The sequence below is a fragment of the Drosophila busckii genome, chromosome 3R (assembly GCF_011750605.1).
Source record: "Drosophila busckii strain San Diego stock center, stock number 13000-0081.31 chromosome 3R, ASM1175060v1, whole genome shotgun sequence".
Taxonomy (NCBI): domain Eukaryota; kingdom Metazoa; phylum Arthropoda; class Insecta; order Diptera; family Drosophilidae; genus Drosophila; species Drosophila busckii.
Window position 1 is genome coordinate 12,259,231 of NC_046607.1, and position 16,426 is coordinate 12,275,656.

General features: G+C 40.3%; 6 protein-coding genes across 8 annotated transcripts; 3 read left to right on the forward strand and 3 right to left on the reverse strand.

Moving 5' to 3' along the window:
• Positions 1-373: 373 nt before the first annotated feature.
• On the reverse strand, positions 374-2,182 carry LOC108604388 (guanine deaminase). Its single transcript, XM_017993845.1, has 5 exons — positions 1,998-2,182; positions 1,677-1,937; positions 1,388-1,542; positions 1,055-1,328; positions 374-998 (listed from the first exon to the last, which is right to left on the reverse strand). The coding sequence occupies exons 1-5, from the start codon at positions 2,091-2,093 to the stop codon at positions 429-431; spliced, it is 1,356 nt and encodes a 451-aa protein (XP_017849334.1). The 5' UTR covers positions 2,094-2,182; the 3' UTR covers positions 374-428.
• A 389-nt stretch (positions 2,183-2,571) lies between these two features.
• On the forward strand, positions 2,572-6,445 carry LOC108604386 (ribonucleoprotein RB97D). 3 transcript variants are annotated; one of them, XM_017993844.1, is made up of 6 exons: positions 2,572-2,728; positions 2,963-3,192; positions 3,254-3,498; positions 3,556-4,269; positions 4,328-4,481; positions 6,411-6,445. In XM_017993844.1, exons 1-5 carry the CDS (start codon positions 2,642-2,644, stop codon positions 4,474-4,476), a joined length of 1,425 nt encoding a protein of 474 aa, XP_017849333.1. In that variant the 5' UTR covers positions 2,572-2,641; the 3' UTR covers positions 4,477-4,481; positions 6,411-6,445. The 3 variants fall into 3 exon arrangements, with proteins under 3 accessions (XP_017849333.1, XP_017849332.1, XP_017849331.1); XM_017993843.1 differs by lacking the exon at positions 6,411-6,445 and adding an exon at positions 4,662-5,920; XM_017993842.1 differs by lacking the exon at positions 6,411-6,445 and having other exon boundaries at positions 4,328-5,920.
• Positions 6,446-6,853: 408 nt separating this feature from the next.
• On the forward strand, positions 6,854-9,731 carry LOC108604465 (SPARC). Its single transcript, XM_017993948.1, has 3 exons — positions 6,854-6,937; positions 8,648-8,805; positions 8,865-9,731. The coding sequence occupies exons 2-3, from the start codon at positions 8,656-8,658 to the stop codon at positions 9,615-9,617; spliced, it is 903 nt and encodes a 300-aa protein (XP_017849437.1). The 5' UTR covers positions 6,854-6,937; positions 8,648-8,655; the 3' UTR covers positions 9,618-9,731.
• A 33-nt stretch (positions 9,732-9,764) lies between these two features.
• LOC108604466 (histone H2A.v) lies at positions 9,765-11,313 on the reverse strand. Its single transcript, XM_017993949.1, has 4 exons — positions 11,113-11,313; positions 10,718-10,795; positions 10,374-10,487; positions 9,765-10,304 (listed from the first exon to the last, which is right to left on the reverse strand). The coding sequence occupies exons 1-4, from the start codon at positions 11,113-11,115 to the stop codon at positions 10,074-10,076; spliced, it is 426 nt and encodes a 141-aa protein (XP_017849438.1). The 5' UTR covers positions 11,116-11,313; the 3' UTR covers positions 9,765-10,073.
• A 338-nt stretch (positions 11,314-11,651) lies between these two features.
• LOC108604488 (pre-mRNA-splicing factor Slu7) lies at positions 11,652-13,768 on the forward strand. Its single transcript, XM_017993980.2, has 4 exons — positions 11,652-12,452; positions 12,515-12,743; positions 12,799-12,982; positions 13,034-13,768. The coding sequence occupies exons 1-4, from the start codon at positions 11,852-11,854 to the stop codon at positions 13,751-13,753; spliced, it is 1,734 nt and encodes a 577-aa protein (XP_017849469.1). The 5' UTR covers positions 11,652-11,851; the 3' UTR covers positions 13,754-13,768.
• Positions 13,769-13,791: 23 nt separating this feature from the next.
• On the reverse strand, positions 13,792-16,150 carry LOC108604487 (probable cleavage and polyadenylation specificity factor subunit 2). Its single transcript, XM_017993979.2, has 2 exons — positions 15,987-16,150; positions 13,792-15,924 (listed from the first exon to the last, which is right to left on the reverse strand). The coding sequence occupies exons 1-2, from the start codon at positions 16,133-16,135 to the stop codon at positions 13,806-13,808; spliced, it is 2,268 nt and encodes a 755-aa protein (XP_017849468.1). The 5' UTR covers positions 16,136-16,150; the 3' UTR covers positions 13,792-13,805.
• Positions 16,151-16,426: the final 276 nt, after the last annotated feature.

Below are 16,426 nucleotides of genomic sequence, written 5' to 3' on the forward strand. Positions count from 1 at the left end.
GTTATCGCTATCTGTATGTCAGGCCTTTGAGTCGAACTTACTTGCATCTCGCTCGCACTTATTGCATTTTCTTGCTGCTCTTTTCGCACGATTTTGAGAGCAGCAGTACCAACAAAAAACGGTCACCCTATTATTCATAAGTAACGGATGCGTCATTTTAATCTACCGTTTATATTTATTACATACAAAATAATAAGTTTTTATTGTTTTATTTTATTTTTTGCATTTAAATGCAGTTTCGATTGAGATTCGGAGCAATTTCGATAATTCAAATCAGCTTAGTAGCACCTTAAGGAACCAGTACTCAAAGTGGACTAATAGCGTAGCAAAGAATTTAAAATGTATGCAATATAAGTGAAATACATACATCTAGTCTTATTTATCATTTATCTTTATTTTTCTTTCTGCTTTCTAAATAATGACAATTTTTATTGGGGCTGACAGCGTGTTGCGCGTTTGACGCGCTTGCCAGCCACATAGACTCCTATGATATTGCGATCATCACCCGTGTAAATAAACTTCTCCAGCAGTTCATCCACAGAAAGCTTGCGGTGCGGCATCTCCATTACGCTAACATCAACCAATAGAGCATCAAAGTCTTTGCCAACAGCAAAACTTCCAGTAATGTGATCCAAAGACAATGCCTTGGCACCGCCCAGCGTGGCCAAGTAAAATGCTTGTTTATACGTTAACTGCTGATAATATTCATCGGGAATGTTGGCTGATCCTGTGCCGCGAATGTTCTGCTTCTTGAAAAAGTCCAGATGCTTTGAGATTTCCAAAGCGCGTAGTATGCATGGCAAAATAGACACGGAATTGCCACCGGCTACATCCGTGCCCAAGCCTACAGTCAATCCATTGTTTACTAGCCGCTGCACATCGCAAATGCCTGAATTCAAGTTGGTGTTGGAAGTGGGACAGTGGATAACAGCTGTGCCACGAGCTCTAAGCAAGGCCATCTCACTATCTTCCAAATGAACAGCATGCGCCATAATAGTCTGATTTATAGAAGTATATTAATATTGTGAAAAGTTGATGGGGTCTGGCAACGTACCTTACTTGTCAACAGACCTGCATCATCGTAGGCTTCAGCGTAGCTTTTTTTGAAAATATCCTTCACTACTTGAATTTCCTGGATATTTTCGCTAATATGGCTCTGAATATGTGCATCATGACGATAGGCAATGTTTCCCAGTTGAGCAAGCAGCTCCTTTGAGCAGCTCAGCGCAAAACGTGGTGTAACTATGGGAAGCACTAATGGATTATTCAATTTGCGCACGGCGGCAATAAACTGCTCCGTGCCAGCAACAGCTTCATCTGTTGTCTCACTGTAAAAACAAATGTGTTTATTAGCTGATAAAGAAGTTCACAGTTATATATGTCTTACACATAGTAATCGGGACTGTTGCAATTGGAGCAGACCTTTCCAATCAAAGCGCGCTGACCCTGACGTGCTACTTCCTCCGCTAAGATAAGCGTCGACTCCAAGTTGTTGGTAGCGAAATAGGATGCCAACGTGGTTCCGCAACGTAGCGTAGCTTCCTAAATATATCAAATATCAAGCATTCACTTTACAATTGTGAAAGTACAACCCATTGCGAGAGAATGTGTGCTAACAATATTGCTGATAAGCAATCTAAACTAATTATAGTAACGTTTAATCTAAATTGACTTACGACAACGCTTTTGTAGACTTGTGTCGCAAACTCTGGATCTTCGAATTTGGCCTCCAGTGGAAAAGTGTAAGTATTCAACCAGTCCAACAATGGCATATTCATGCCCAGGCCGTACTGTGCGTACTGTGGAGCATGTATGTGGGCATCACAGAAGCCCGGAGAGAGGAATTGACAGTCAGTGAGTTGCACTACCTTCAACGTCGTGGCATCAAATTTTTGCTTAGCCAGCCATTGGTCGTAATTGCTGCCGACGCCAATGATCTAAAGTATACTGTAGACTGTTAATTTAATTCAATTAACGTATGTACGCGTGTTTGTCACCTTTCCATTATCTACTGCCAGGAAGCCCTTCTCGAACGACTCAAATTCATTGAAGGACTTTGTGTGTAAAATTGTTCCACGATATACAGTCGGCATGCTGACTTCTTTTAGCTTGTTTCCTATTAGACAAACACCTGATGATAGAATAAAATACCTGACAAACAAGTATTTAAATAGCCTCTGCGCGCTTTATTATGATACACTTGCTAAAAGTCTTTTAGTAATGACAGAAGATATGTAACCCATTGAGAGTTGAGTTCTACAAGTGTTTTCACTAGGGCTGTTAATATAATATAAAGATATCGATATTTTTATTTTGCGCCATGTTCTGCTTCTTCAAAATTGCATGTCTTATTGTATTATATTTTGCAGCACACAGCTGTTGTCAATCTAATCAGATATCAGAAACAAAATGCCATTAAAACTCAGAACAGATATTAAATATACCGATAATTCGGTTTTGGAAATACAAAATCGTCAGTTTAAATATCGCACCGTGTACCAGTGCTGTATAATTCAAGACCAATGTAATTATTTGTGTAGTCGATAATTTGTTATTGAACATCGAATACTTTTTGCTGCTAGGAGGAATTTACCGTGTTTGTTAAAAGTGCGCTGGTAATTAATTAAATTAAACGCCAAACATGGCAAATACAACACAGCCCATTAAAATTGAGGATAACGACGCTGATGACGCATCGGGAGAAGTCTTTGAAATAAAGGATGACGATGTAAGTGTCTTTTTTAGAAACTTGTACCCACACCATGACACATTTCCCGTGACATTTTTCACAAGTTAACGCACACATGTGTACCACATATAGAGCATACAAATAACTAAGCACATAAGCTTAAGAATGCCCAAATGTGATTTGTCAAGCAACAAATATAAGCTCGTAACTTATATTGATTAACCAACACACACATGTAAACTATAAACTTTTTATTTCTGTATGTATATATAGGATATCTGTGAACTGGAGCATTTGCGTAAGCTTTTTATTGGCGGCCTAGCACCCTACACTAGTGAGGATGTTCTCAAGGTATTCTATACGCAATGGGGCAAGGTAGTTGACGTTGTGGTAATGCGAGATGCAGCCACAAAACGCTCGCGTGGTTTTGGTTTCATTACCTATACAAAGTCGGCAATGGTTGACACAGCACAAGAGAATCGCCCACATATCATAGATGGAAAGTAAGTAGAGTGTTTATGAATACATATCCTATACAGTTTACTTATTGCTAACTATTTATAGAACCGTCGAAGCAAAACGCGCATTGCCGCGTCCGGAGCGCGAGACACGCGAAAGTAACATATCTGTGAAAAAGCTGTTTGTGGGTGGCTTAAAGGATAACCACGACGAGGAATGCCTGCGCGAGTATTTCATGCAATTCGGAAATGTTGTATCTGTCAAACTGCTGACAGACAAAACGACAGGCAAACGCAGAGGATTTGCCTTCATTGAGTTTGATGACTACGATGCCGTTGACAAAGCCATTCGTAAGCATATGTGAATCATTTTAATGCAGTTAGTTAATTTATTAATTTTCACAACAGTGCAGCGACAGCATTCTATTAAGTATGTCCTTGTCGATGTCAAAAAGTCCATCTACAATTTGGAAAAGAAGGAACGCTCGCAGCAGCCGCCACTTGCGAACGGCAACAAAATGCAAATGCAACAGCAACCGCCGCCTAAAGCAAATATGCCTCCAGCCGGTTACCGTCCCCCAGTGCCTCCGCCACAGCAAATGCCGCCGTATCAGCATCAGCCTCCTCCGCCCATGTCAGCGCCGCCACCTAATTACAATTACTGGGGACCACCACCGCCTATGCAATCGTATTATCAGCATCCGCCTCCACCTCATATGAATGGTTGGAATGGCTATCCACCGGCGCAGAATGGCTGGAATGGACCTCCACCGCCACCAGGAGCGCAACAGTGGCATCCACACAATCAATGGGGTGGCGGACCACCACCAGGCGGCGTGCAGCCTCCTGCTCCAGGTGTACCTCCGCCAAATCATCATCGTAATGGTCCTCCACCGCCCGTTGTGGGAAATTGGAATATGCCACCAACGGCAGTGCCACCCGTACCTGGCTCAATGCCATTAGCCCAAGGTCCGCCACCGCATCAGCCACCAGCCCCACAACAAGTGCCACCGCCCAACTTTGGTACCGGCTATCAACAGAACTATGGCGGCGGTCCAACCAAACATAACATGAATGGCAATCGCATGAATCCTTATACATCTGCACCGCCCACCACTTATCGTATGTAGTATGGTAGCAACAATTATTGTTTAAATAACTTTTGTTGCTTGCATTACAGATAATGCGCAGCCTCCGGCGCCAGGCTATGCACCCTATAATAAATCGGCGCCTCCACCCACAGGTCCACCATCAGGTCCGGTACCGAAAGGTGTATCCAATGGCTCCGTGGCCACTGGGGCAAGTGCAAACAGCAAATATCGTCGTTAACTCAGGTAAGTTGAAGGCCAATACTCTTTTGTCTTTACTGTGGTACATTTAAGCATTAGTACAATTAAAAGTCAAGAATAAGGTACCAAATACCAATTGTCCTAGAAGTCTATATATTCCCACGAATATATATACTCATATAAGTATTATCAAAATACTAATCTTTAAAATTCTCTTTAATTTAGATGTTCAGAATACAAGTTACAAATACAAAAATAGGCGTACTGTAAGCTATTGACACACAAACAAACACTCGCTTAGTAACTTAAAACAGGATTCGTATTATAGCTGCGTTGTCTCCCTATCTATTTACCTAACTGAGCATAAGGCAACTAACTAATGTTTTAAACTAAACAACTTAAGTACTAATGTTATTTATTGAACAATTGATACACCCATCTAACTATATTTAAGCCACACTGAGTCAAACACAAATGAAGAAATTATTTTAAGATATTTGTTGAGCATACAACTTAAAGTTGTAAACTAAATACGTTTCATTTCATTGAAGAAATCAGAACTTGCCATGGTTTAATTTTGAAGCATTGATATAAATATATATTGTACAAGTAAATACTAGTGCTCTCTATTTCTCCATAAATATGAATTATATATGCATATATTTATGTAAAATGCAACTAGGACTTTGAAAACAGACACACACACACACACATCAAACGACCAAGTGTAAGCTCACCAGCTGTTAATCGACTTGATTATATTTTTGTATTTAAATAAAAGCAATAAATTGATAAACAAAATAGCAGTTTGAAGCTTTAGCCTGAGCTTATTGAGCTATACTAGTATATAGCTCGCCTATTATCATAGTTATTAGACAACTTTAAAATACGCGCATTATATAATTACAACATTGTTGGCTGTCTAGCATAATACAAATATCAAAATTCGTCCAGTCAAGTAATTTAAAACCAAATAATAATAAGAAGCTGGTGAGTTACGCAAGGTAGTTTAAGATCTAATAACCAATTGATATGCTTATATGTATACCTAATGAGAGTCGAGATTATATCAAAATTATTGTCAATTTTTATAAAGATTATTGTACATAAATACACACCTCTGACTAACCGTTCAAAAATTTATAATTTTTAGTCGAGTTAACAAACGGTTTCCAAACTTTTAAAATTATTTTGAGTTGCGAACGTTGCACTATATACTATTCATACATATGTGAAGCTTGAAATTAAATCTTATTTTGTGACTTTCAAAATTTATTATATTTTTGTGTGTGTAATCCAATTCATGACAAGAAAACCCAATATAAGTTCAACTTTTCTATGACTGTAACTAAGTTCTTGTATTTGCACGCTGAAGGCTTTAGAGGATTTGCAATTTACACGAGTTTATAATTATGTATTTGCGTTAGCATAAATAAGAGAGTTTAGTCCCTAATTTGAGAGCTTCATTTAGCTATTCGTCTATATATATATACAATTATATTATATATTAATTTAATAATAAAAAGAAAGAACTACATAATATAAATTGATGAGAAACTTACTTATTTTTAAATAAATAAATCTCTAAAACCACACTATGTATCTTAATATTTATTTGAGCTACGCTAGAGCCGCAAACTTAAGTAAGTCTCGTTTAACTATCAAAGCAAACTAAGTAATTAGCACAATAAATAAATAAATAAATTAACTATTAGTTATTTAGTTAATCGTATGCATATTTTGAAGCGCAAGCAAGTATTTCCGTTAGCTTTGTATATACTATATCGCTTAATATGTAAAGTCGTATGCCTATTTTAAAATTGAGCATAATGCTTTAAGGTAAGTTAGTAAATTGTAGGATTTTTTTTTGAGTAGAATTTAATGTTGCTTAAGTAATTGCTTAAGTACTCTAGCCTAAACAAATTTATCCATCAAAGTAAATTATCTTCTTTTCAAAACAAATAACTCAACGAGCTACAAGCCATGAGAATTATGGAAGTTTACACGTTTACAAGACTATGCGTTGGTAAGTTGACAACATATTTTAACAATATCTTTGAAAAATATGAAAATAAAAAGTATTCGAAAAGAAAAGTGCAGCGTTTTTAATTTTTTGCTATCGTTAAATGTAATACTATAAATTGTTTAGCAACATGTTGCTATAAATGGTGTGCAACATGTAAGATCGATTATAGCAGAAGTTGTTATCGATATTTGTGTTTAGGCGCTTTGATTCAAACTGCAGTTGTATGACGAAGATAGTCAACAAAATATTCATAAGCTTAGAAAAGATACAAGTTGCATACTTGAAGAAAGGACTGAGAGAGAACGAGAGAGAGAGAGAGAGAGAGCATTTTTGCCACCCACTTGGCGATATGTGGTACAGACAGTGGCGATCTACATAAAAATGCTGGGGAGCACTTTATCAGTCCAACAGTCAACAGCAGTCTGCCGTCGCGATTGGACACTATAAATCAAAAAATTGTGCTGACTGAAATAACGTAAGTAGCATAACATAATATATACCAAGTATGTTCATAACAATTTATACAAAATGTTTAAAATAAAAGTGCAATAGCCTGTGGCTAAACATAACTCAAATTTCTGCAAACGCAGCTTTAAAGCTCGTGTTAGTTATTCAAGTTCAAATATTTGTGTTAAATGCAAATTAATTGAAAACAAATTGTTCGCATATTGCCTTTGATTATGTCAACTGGTATACAATTAAGTGAAACTGTCAGGCTGTGTGATAGTTAAGTTAAAAATAAAGCACTACAAGTGGTCATCATCAAAGCGCAGTTCCGCAAATTCGTCTGCACACTGAAAAAAATTGTCTAGCAATGTACAAATTATGATCTATTTGATGTCATTTAATATAGATAAGCTTTGAGCTTCTACTTTTTTGTTGAAGTGAACTAAATATTTTCTCGCAGTGTTCTTTGCAATAAGCAAAAGCAGACTACTCGTTCACTGGACGCTATATGCGTTGGATCACGTCACTCTTTGTCGGGGTTTTGTTAAAATTAAACTGCAGCTACAACAAATATTGTTCTTGTTGCGCACACTCACACACACACTCCCACACAAGTGCACATTAAAGAATTTCAAAACATACAGCATCAACAGAAATATTCCTGGAAATTGTTACACTGCTTAGTTGTTGAGATACAAATGCGCATATGTAGTGTAGTAATATGCATATAGATAGGAATTAGTGTGCCACAAAATCTGAAATATATATACAGAATTCAATCCAATCCCAAAACGGAAACCATAACGACAGATAAGCGCAGGCCAAGCTTACATGTGTATAAATTTGATAAGTTTCAGTTTGTCGTTGCTCAACTTATGTATAATATATTATATATAATTCTATGTGGACTCTGCTGATTATAGTACTAAGGCAGCTTGACAATATTTCTAACCCATTTTCCGTACTGTTCGCAGCATTAAGGTCAAGCTTTAATCAAAAGCAAGGGAAATGCTGTTAACGTGGATCTTAAGATTCGTATTTAGAAATGATTTCAGCAATGCTGCTACTATGCCAAGGCAACAATTATAAACAGTGCTCTGATTGCGGAGAACATAAAAACATGTGTGCAACATGCTAGCTGCCTGCAGTGAATACTCGCTAAAGTAAACACACAATGAATGCTCTCATTATTTTACAGAGTTCGTAGCTACAATTTCAAAAATAGATTTAAAATTTATTTCCATATTTCAGCTACTTTGAATTTTTTATTTATGCATATTATTTGCTATATACACAAGCCATTGATATTGCTGTAAGATATTGCAATTTCCTCATTGGCAACAATAGCTATGCATTGTTTAGCTTTAAAATGCGGGAACCGTTTCAGCGTTGCTGACCTTTTGAACTCTGCCACACGTAAGATTTATGCATGTAACGGCATTTTCAGACGTCTTTAGAGCGTTATGTAAGTCCACCCTTAAAGAGGGGTTGTTCAGAGTCACGTGTACAGTAAGAGAAAGCGTATTCGAGAATAGCCCAAGTGAGGTACAGTCACAGGCAATGAATAAACTTACTCAAGCAATATAACTGTTAGTTGAGCTAAAGGCGCCCAGCATTGCCAAATTTAATATCAGCCAAGGCCATATTTAATCGCGTGCGCTTCTGACCTCAGCTAGATTAGACCGTTATAGCATTTAATTTAAAAAAGATGGAACCACTTGTACACTTTTTATTTCAGTTGAAAATATGCGTTCCACTTGGTTGCTGCTCTGCTTGGGGCTGCTGGCACTTACGCTAGTGCGTGCCGAAGAGAATGAGATTGAAGATGCTCTGAGTGATATTGACTTGGACGAGAATGATGAGGAGTTTCTGCTGTTGCTCGAGGAGAAGAACAAGGTGCGTAGTACCCAGAGTGTTCGAATACTTAATTTACTATTAAAAAATATTGAACTTAGAACCACGATGTGGAGCGCGAAAACGAAATAGCCCAGAAGCTGGCGGAAGCACAGCATAAACTGCTGAATCCCGTCGTGGAAGTTGATCCTTGCGAGACCATGTTCTGTGGTGCCGGTCGTATTTGCCAACTGAACAAGGGTAAGCCCGAGTGTATATGCATTCCCGAGTGCCCAGAGGAATCGGATACGCGTCGTCATGTATGCACCAACAAGAACGAGACCTGGTCCTCGGATTGTGCCGTTTACCAGCAGCGCTGCTGGTGCGACATCAAAGCCGAAGGCTGCCGTGATCCCGACAATGCTCATTTGCATATTGATTATTATGGTGCCTGCCATGAGTCGCGCACTTGCGATGGTGAAGATCTGAAGGACTTCCCCAGACGCATGCGCGACTGGCTCTTCAACGTCATGCGTGATCTGGCTGAGCGCGATGAGCTAACCGATCACTACATGCAAATGGAGCTGGAGGCGGAGACAAACCACTCGCGCCGCTGGTCCAATGCTGCTGTGTGGAAGTGGTGTGATCTTGATGGTGACACCGATCGCTCCGTTTCACGCCACGAGCTGTTCCCCATTCGTGCTCCCCTTGTCAGTCTGGAACATTGCATTGCTCCCTTCCTGGAGTCATGCGACTCCAATAACGATCATCGCATTACGCTTATTGAGTGGGGTGCCTGCCTGGAATTGGACGCTGAGGACCTAAAGGAGCGCTGCGATGATGTGCAGAAGGCTGCGCCACATCTGCTGGGTTAAGCTTTTGAGCGCAACAGCACCCATCACATATACACATAATGCTATAATGTAATTTTACTTATTTTGCGCACAAAGTTTATTTCAATAATTGACTAATAAACGTTCCAATAACAATTTGGTGTTTGTTTAATGTTTTATTAAATTTTTTATAAATTTATTTGTGTAATTTACTTTGCTCTAAATTAAGTTTGCTTTAGTTTAATGCGTATTCACTTTAACATTGCATTTTACTTGACAATTAATTAAGTTTACAGTTTGTATGCGTGTGAGTGTTTATGTTGGTGTCGGTGTTGATGTTGACGATTAAATTGGGGTTAGATTTGCTTAAGTTGGTTGTAAATTATATTAATAATGCTTCAAGGCTGCATACGGAGCTTGCACTGAATTGTTACAACACGTCGATTTATTTTTTTTCTTATGGGTTTTGATATTAATTCGAAATGGTCAAGGTAGAAATTAATAGGCCTGCGACAGGATCACATTGCCCTTTCGCTGTGGGTCCTGCACGGTGTCCTCCTTCTTACCAATAAGCGACTTGTGTATGTGCGGAATGACGCCGCCACCGGCAATGGTTGCTTTAATCAGACTGTCCAACTCCTCATCTCCGCGAATAGCCAACTGCAAATGACGCGGCGTTATGCGCTTCACTTTCAGATCCTTCGATGCATTGCCTGCCAACTCCAAGACCTAAAATACCGAACACCATAGATTAAAATCCGTAAGCACAGCTATTTCATTGTGGCGCCAAAAACTTACCTCAGCAGTCAAGTATTCCAAAATGGCTGCAGAATACACAGCGGCAGTGGCACCAACACGTCCATGGGATGTCGTACGGCTCTTCAAATGACGATGAATACGTCCAACGGGAAACTGTTTGTCAATAAAGCACATAAAAATAAAACGTATTAGAATATATTGTTCTCTTGTTTACATTTTGCTACCCCCAAATGTAACCAGAAACAGTTTGACATCTCTCGGAGGCAAACAAACACAAGCGCACCCTGTTTTTTATGTGCGTGTGCACTCTCTGTGTGCCTGTGTTTGTGTGCGTAAAAAAGGCGCCAAAATGTTTATTGTTGGTACAGACAACAGCAACTCACCTGAAGACCCGCGCGCGCCGAGCGTGATACGGCTTTTGCCTTAGCTTTACCCGAGTCTTTTCCTGCTTTACCGCCAGCCTGTGAAAAAGAATTATATGTCAAATTGGTTAAAACTCACACTAGCAAATCGAAAAGCGCCGTCAACACAAAATGGTGGCGGGACCAGCAAGCACATTGAGGTTAAACACGAAAGTTTTGCCGCAAAACATTGGGCAAGTTTACGCCATTTCAAAGAAGACGCGAACAGTTAGAAAGCAACGGGACCACAACACTAATGCACTTTGCTAAATTGGCCCGCGAAACCATTAATATTTGACTCCGGGGCACGCGCAATAAGATTTGGCAAACAGCTTGCAGCGACGCAGCCGCTGCTCCTTGTCTATTTTAGTAATTACCATTATTGTAGTTCAATCGATTTTTCGTTTTGTTGAGTTTTATGTATAAATGCTCAAGGCACAGTTCTTGTTTATTTGCGTGGAATGGTTTTAGCGACTGTTTCGAAGATTTTCAGTCTTCTTGCGTGCGTACTGTATAATATTTTTTACACGAATGACGCTAGAACTAGGGTTGTCGAAAAGCTATCACAACATCAATATATCGATAGTTTTCAAAAATAAATAATACATAAATATATCTTTATATATTTTCGCCGTTAAAATTATATATTGTTACTTTACTGTTACTATAGTAAAAGTATACTTTTAAAATTATATACACTGTTTAATAAAGTTGAAAAGTTTTGATGGAGGAAAATACATTTAATCTACTCAGCTTATATATGTATGAAGTCAAGGCATCTTTGATTCTGAACAAAAAAACTAGTTAAGCTAAAGCCTGTTTGATGCTTTGGAATTAGAGAATATCAAAATAAACGCATAAATCGAAATATTTATTCTCTGGTATATTAATAAAAATATGCACGAATCATCGATACGATATCCTAAAATTATGTTGGCAGCCCTACCCAATAGGCACGTTAATGAGTATTATCTGGAATAATATTGTGAAAGCGGTCAACAATAAGTGCGAGCGAGATGCAAGATCACAATTGAGAACGTTTAGAAATTGTTTGCATTGCTGCTGTATTTGTATTTTTATAAATAAATAAGTGTTCGACGGCATAAAAGCTTAAAAATGAGTTCGGGGCCGATGCGAACGCCCGTGTCACAGATCATCCACAGCAAGGATGTTCAGGATGCGGAAGAGGAGCCCAAGAAAAAGTCTCGGGAAGATTGGCGTAAGGCCAAGGAGCTGGAAGAGGCTCGAAAGGCGGGTACTGCACCTGCCGCGGTGGATGAGGAGGGTCGGGATATAAACCCACACATACCGCAGTATATTTCGAATGCCCCGTGGTATTACGGCTCTCTGGGACCCACACTTAAGCATCAGCGGCCGCAGCACGAGGATGAGCAAGGTCAATTAGACAACAGAGCGCCTAAGGGACTGGACACGAGTAAAGTTGTGACCAAGTTTCGAAAAGGAGCCTGTGAAAATTGTGGGGCAATGACGCATAAAAAGAAAGACTGCCTGGAAAGGCCGCGCAAAGTGCAGGCCAAATACGCCGAGTCCATTGTGGTGCACGATGAGCATATTGTGCGCGATGCCTCGATTAACTACGATGAGAAACGAGATCGCTGGAGCTCCTACGATCCGTCCAATCATCGTGAAATCATCGAGGAGTACGAAAAAGTGGAAGAGGCAAAACGACAACTTAAGGCAGAAAAGTTAAAGAATGGTTTGTAGTCAATGTAGTCAGTCTACAATACTTGCTATAAATTGAATTTGTTACTTGCACAGATCCGGATGCCGAAATTTCCGATGAGGAAGGCAATGAAGATAAATATGTGGATGAGGTGGACATGCCGGGTACTAAAGTGGACTCCAAGCAGCGCATTACAGTGCGTAATCTGCGTATACGTGAAGATACTGCAAAATATTTGCGTAATTTGGATCCTAATTCGGCGTACTATGACCCTAAGACACGCTCTATGCGAGACAATCCCAACCCTGCAATGCCAGCGGAAGAGTATGTATAGTTTCGCTTAGCACAATAATATGTATTAAATTTATATCCATTGTAGATGCGAATTTGCGGGCGAAAACTTTGTGCGATTTTCCGGAGACACTACAGCTCAGGCCACAGCGCAATTGTTTGCTTGGGAGGCGCACGGCAAAGGTGTTGATGTGCATCTACTAGCTGAGCCAACAAAACTGGAACTGCTGCAAAAGGAGTATGAGCAAAAGAAGGAGCAATTTAAATCTAGCGTACGTATGCAAAGCTTATATTTAAATCGAGGCTGACTATTGTTTTTGCAGACAAAAACGAATATTGTGGAAACATATGGCGGCGAGGAGCATCTACAGGCGCCGCCCAAATCATTATTGCTGGCCCAGACAGAGGAGTATATTGAGTACTCGCGCAGCGGCAAGGTAATCAAAGGCATTGAGAAGCCCAAGGCACGCAGTATATATGAGGAGGATGTGTACATTAACAACCACACTACCATATGGGGCAGCTTTTGGAATGCCGGCCGCTGGGGCTATAAGTGTTGCAAATCCTTTATCAAGAACTCGTACTGTGTGGGCATGCAGGAGCCAGAGGGCTACTCTGAGCAGCAGCAGCAGCATGCCACAAGCTCAAGTGTGTCAACAGCCTTGCCTACGGTTGAAGCTGTGCAGCCAGAAACAGCTGACGTGAATACCGAAAAGACGTCTGAAGTGGATTCAGCGCCAAGCTCAGAAGAATCGTCTGAAGAAGATGAGCCCGTGAAAGAAAGCAAAAAGTCAAAAAAGAAATCTAAAAAGCGTGAAAAGAAAAAGAAGGCCAAGGAACAACGCAAGGAGAAAAAGAAGCACAAGGCGGCCAAGGAGAAAGTGGCAACGCAGCCTCGATCCAAAGATCGTTCTGATGAAATTGACGATCGCAAGCGGCCCTACAACAGCATGTACGATGTGAAGGCACCCACCGAAGACGAAATCGAGGAATGGAAAAAGAAACGCACTCGCACTGAAGATCCCATGTTGCAATTCTTATAAATGTAAATACTATAGACAGCTTAATTTGTTGAAAATTATATTTAATGTCTGTTTAAACAATGGCATACTGCTCATAAAGAAGTTCGCGTATTTTGTAATAGTCCTCCGAGAGGCAACCTTCCATGGCCACTTTGCCCACGTCGACACGTCGCAAAGCTAAGGTACCGTTACTGCACCAAAGAACGCCGCCAGAGAATTCAGAGTTTATGTTGTTGCGCATGAGAACTTGCTTAAAATCAGATAGTTTGAGCTCGTTAATTAAGACTGAGCTGTGCACGGGTATTTCATCCTCATCGAGTGTCTCTAATGTTAGTGTTTTGCCCTCTTGCGCAACGACATCCTGCTCTACAGTAACTTCTTGATTGGGTGCATCAATTGCTTGCAGACGCATGCCCAGACGCCCATCAATCCAGGCCACCTCAGCGTCTTTGCCTTTTTGGAACTGCAGCTGTGATACAAGTCCCTCTGTGAGACGCACTTGATAGATGTGAATTTCCGTTGTTACATCAATTATTTCTCCTTTGAGTGGCGCAAATACACGTGCGCCCACATTCTGTTCACAGTGCCTGGCCACCAACTGAGTGCCCTCGGCGCTGCCATGCACAACAATTACACGACGTGGTCTCAGCTGGGAAAGAATCTTAAGCATAGACTCGCCATCAGAGCGACCTTCAAAGTCAATGCGTTGTATTTGCGCATTGACTTCAATCGTTTTGCGTTGACTTATCAGCTTGGTGGGCTTCTCCAGCAGTTGCATTTCACTGTCCAGTTGACCGTTGCTTTGTTGCTCCGCATGCGGCTCTTCCTTTTTGACATTCTCCTTATTTTGTTCTCCATCCTGGCCCATGTACTCGTAGTTGCCATTGTCCACAATGCGATAATCATCCAGATTGATAACTTCGCCATAATCATCGTATTTAACTTTCTCTTCATGAAAGGGAAACATGACATGGTGGCGTTTGTTTGACTTGAAGAAACCGGCATGATGCCGCCCTTCTGAGCGCACCACAATATCATGTTTACCTGTTATTACACTCATTTCAATGTCATCCTCAGACTCTGAACTACTCTCTTCCTCAACTTCTGGTTTGACGATGAGTGGATTAAGTTTCTCGCCCTGCGTACGCAAATATTCGTCCAATTCGGCGCCTTCGAGATCAACACGGCGTCGTATATCCAACTCAATTTGTCTGCCAGGTGTGGCATTATCCGCTAGCTCCATAGCCAGCGAGCCCGGTGAGGTGCGCGTTGTGAAAATAATGCTATTATTTGGGTTGCCAGCCCACTGCATAAACAGGTCACGAGTAAATCCGCTTTCCAGATCTGGGGTGCTGGCCAACACCACCTTAGGGCCTGCTGGCAACTTGTATACATCCGCAAGCGAATGACAAAGGTTTATATGTTTAAACTGAAAGGGATTATTGCGTGCTCCTTCGAATGCTTTCGTAAGCTTGTCGCTCATCCACTCAATCTGCGATTTAGCGAACTCAATAACATTGTAGCTCACGTTGTTGAGCAGTGCCAATGAATAGGCCATTAAGCCGGACTCTTTGTTTTTCCACAGCTGGTCAAGCATGTGCGCTAGTTCTAGTACGCGACCCGCTGTATCCACGGCAATCAGGACATTGCCATTGTTACGCACTGTTTGTAGAATGTTTGTCATTAGTTTTTCATCACGTGCTCTGCGCCGTGCCTGCTGGTACTGTGCATTGTAGGCATCCGTAATAAGTAGCGATGGGCGCTGCAGTCTGTCTAGTTCGCAGCCGCTCAGATGACGTTCCTTCTTGTGATTGAAGTCGATGGCATATATAATATCCTCCTCGCCCACTTTGACTATCTTCCAAATAGTGCCACCAATCATGTGCCCAGCATTGAGTGGTGTTATGGATATTCCATAGCCCTTTCCTTTCAATGAGACTGTTTGGTTGTATTTTAGCTGAGTAATCTTTTCAAAGGCACTGTCCACATCGTCCAGTGAAAAGAGATCAAAATCGTACATATTAAAGTGTGACATGTACAGATCATACATAAACATTTGACCCATTTTGAAGACAGGAATTGTTGCATATATTGGGCAATTAAGTCCCAGTTTGCCCACCAGATATGGCAAAGCACCTAAATGATACGCATCTGGATGGGAGAGCAGAACCGCGTCTAAGGTGTGCACTTGCCTATAGTGGAATCCAAAGCAATTATCATATATAAATTGCAGCCGGCATTACAAGAGTCTCACCTCTTCAGCTCCTTTATAAAGTTCTGGTCAAACTTTTCATCCCATCCACAGTCTAAAAGTATCCGCACATCATCAATCTGTAGTATGTAGCATGGCGGCGACTCGTCCATGGCGCCAGAAATAGTGTGCAGCTTAATTATTGATGTCATTTTGCTTAAGAATTAAAAAATTGCAAATAAAATTATTGTAAATAAAAACCGCGCAGATGACAGTGTGCCGCAATATAACAATGTGTTGCCGTGTTCAAATTATCATAATTTGGTATCGATAAGTATTCTTAGGCGCACAAATTTAAATACATAGTACTTTGGAATTGTTTAATTTAAATATTAATTATAAATATATTTGTGTCCTATTATGCTTAAACGATTATTTACATGTTTAAGTTTGTATATTAACTATTTTATGACTTAGCTGTACACAGGATGCGTATCAGAAAA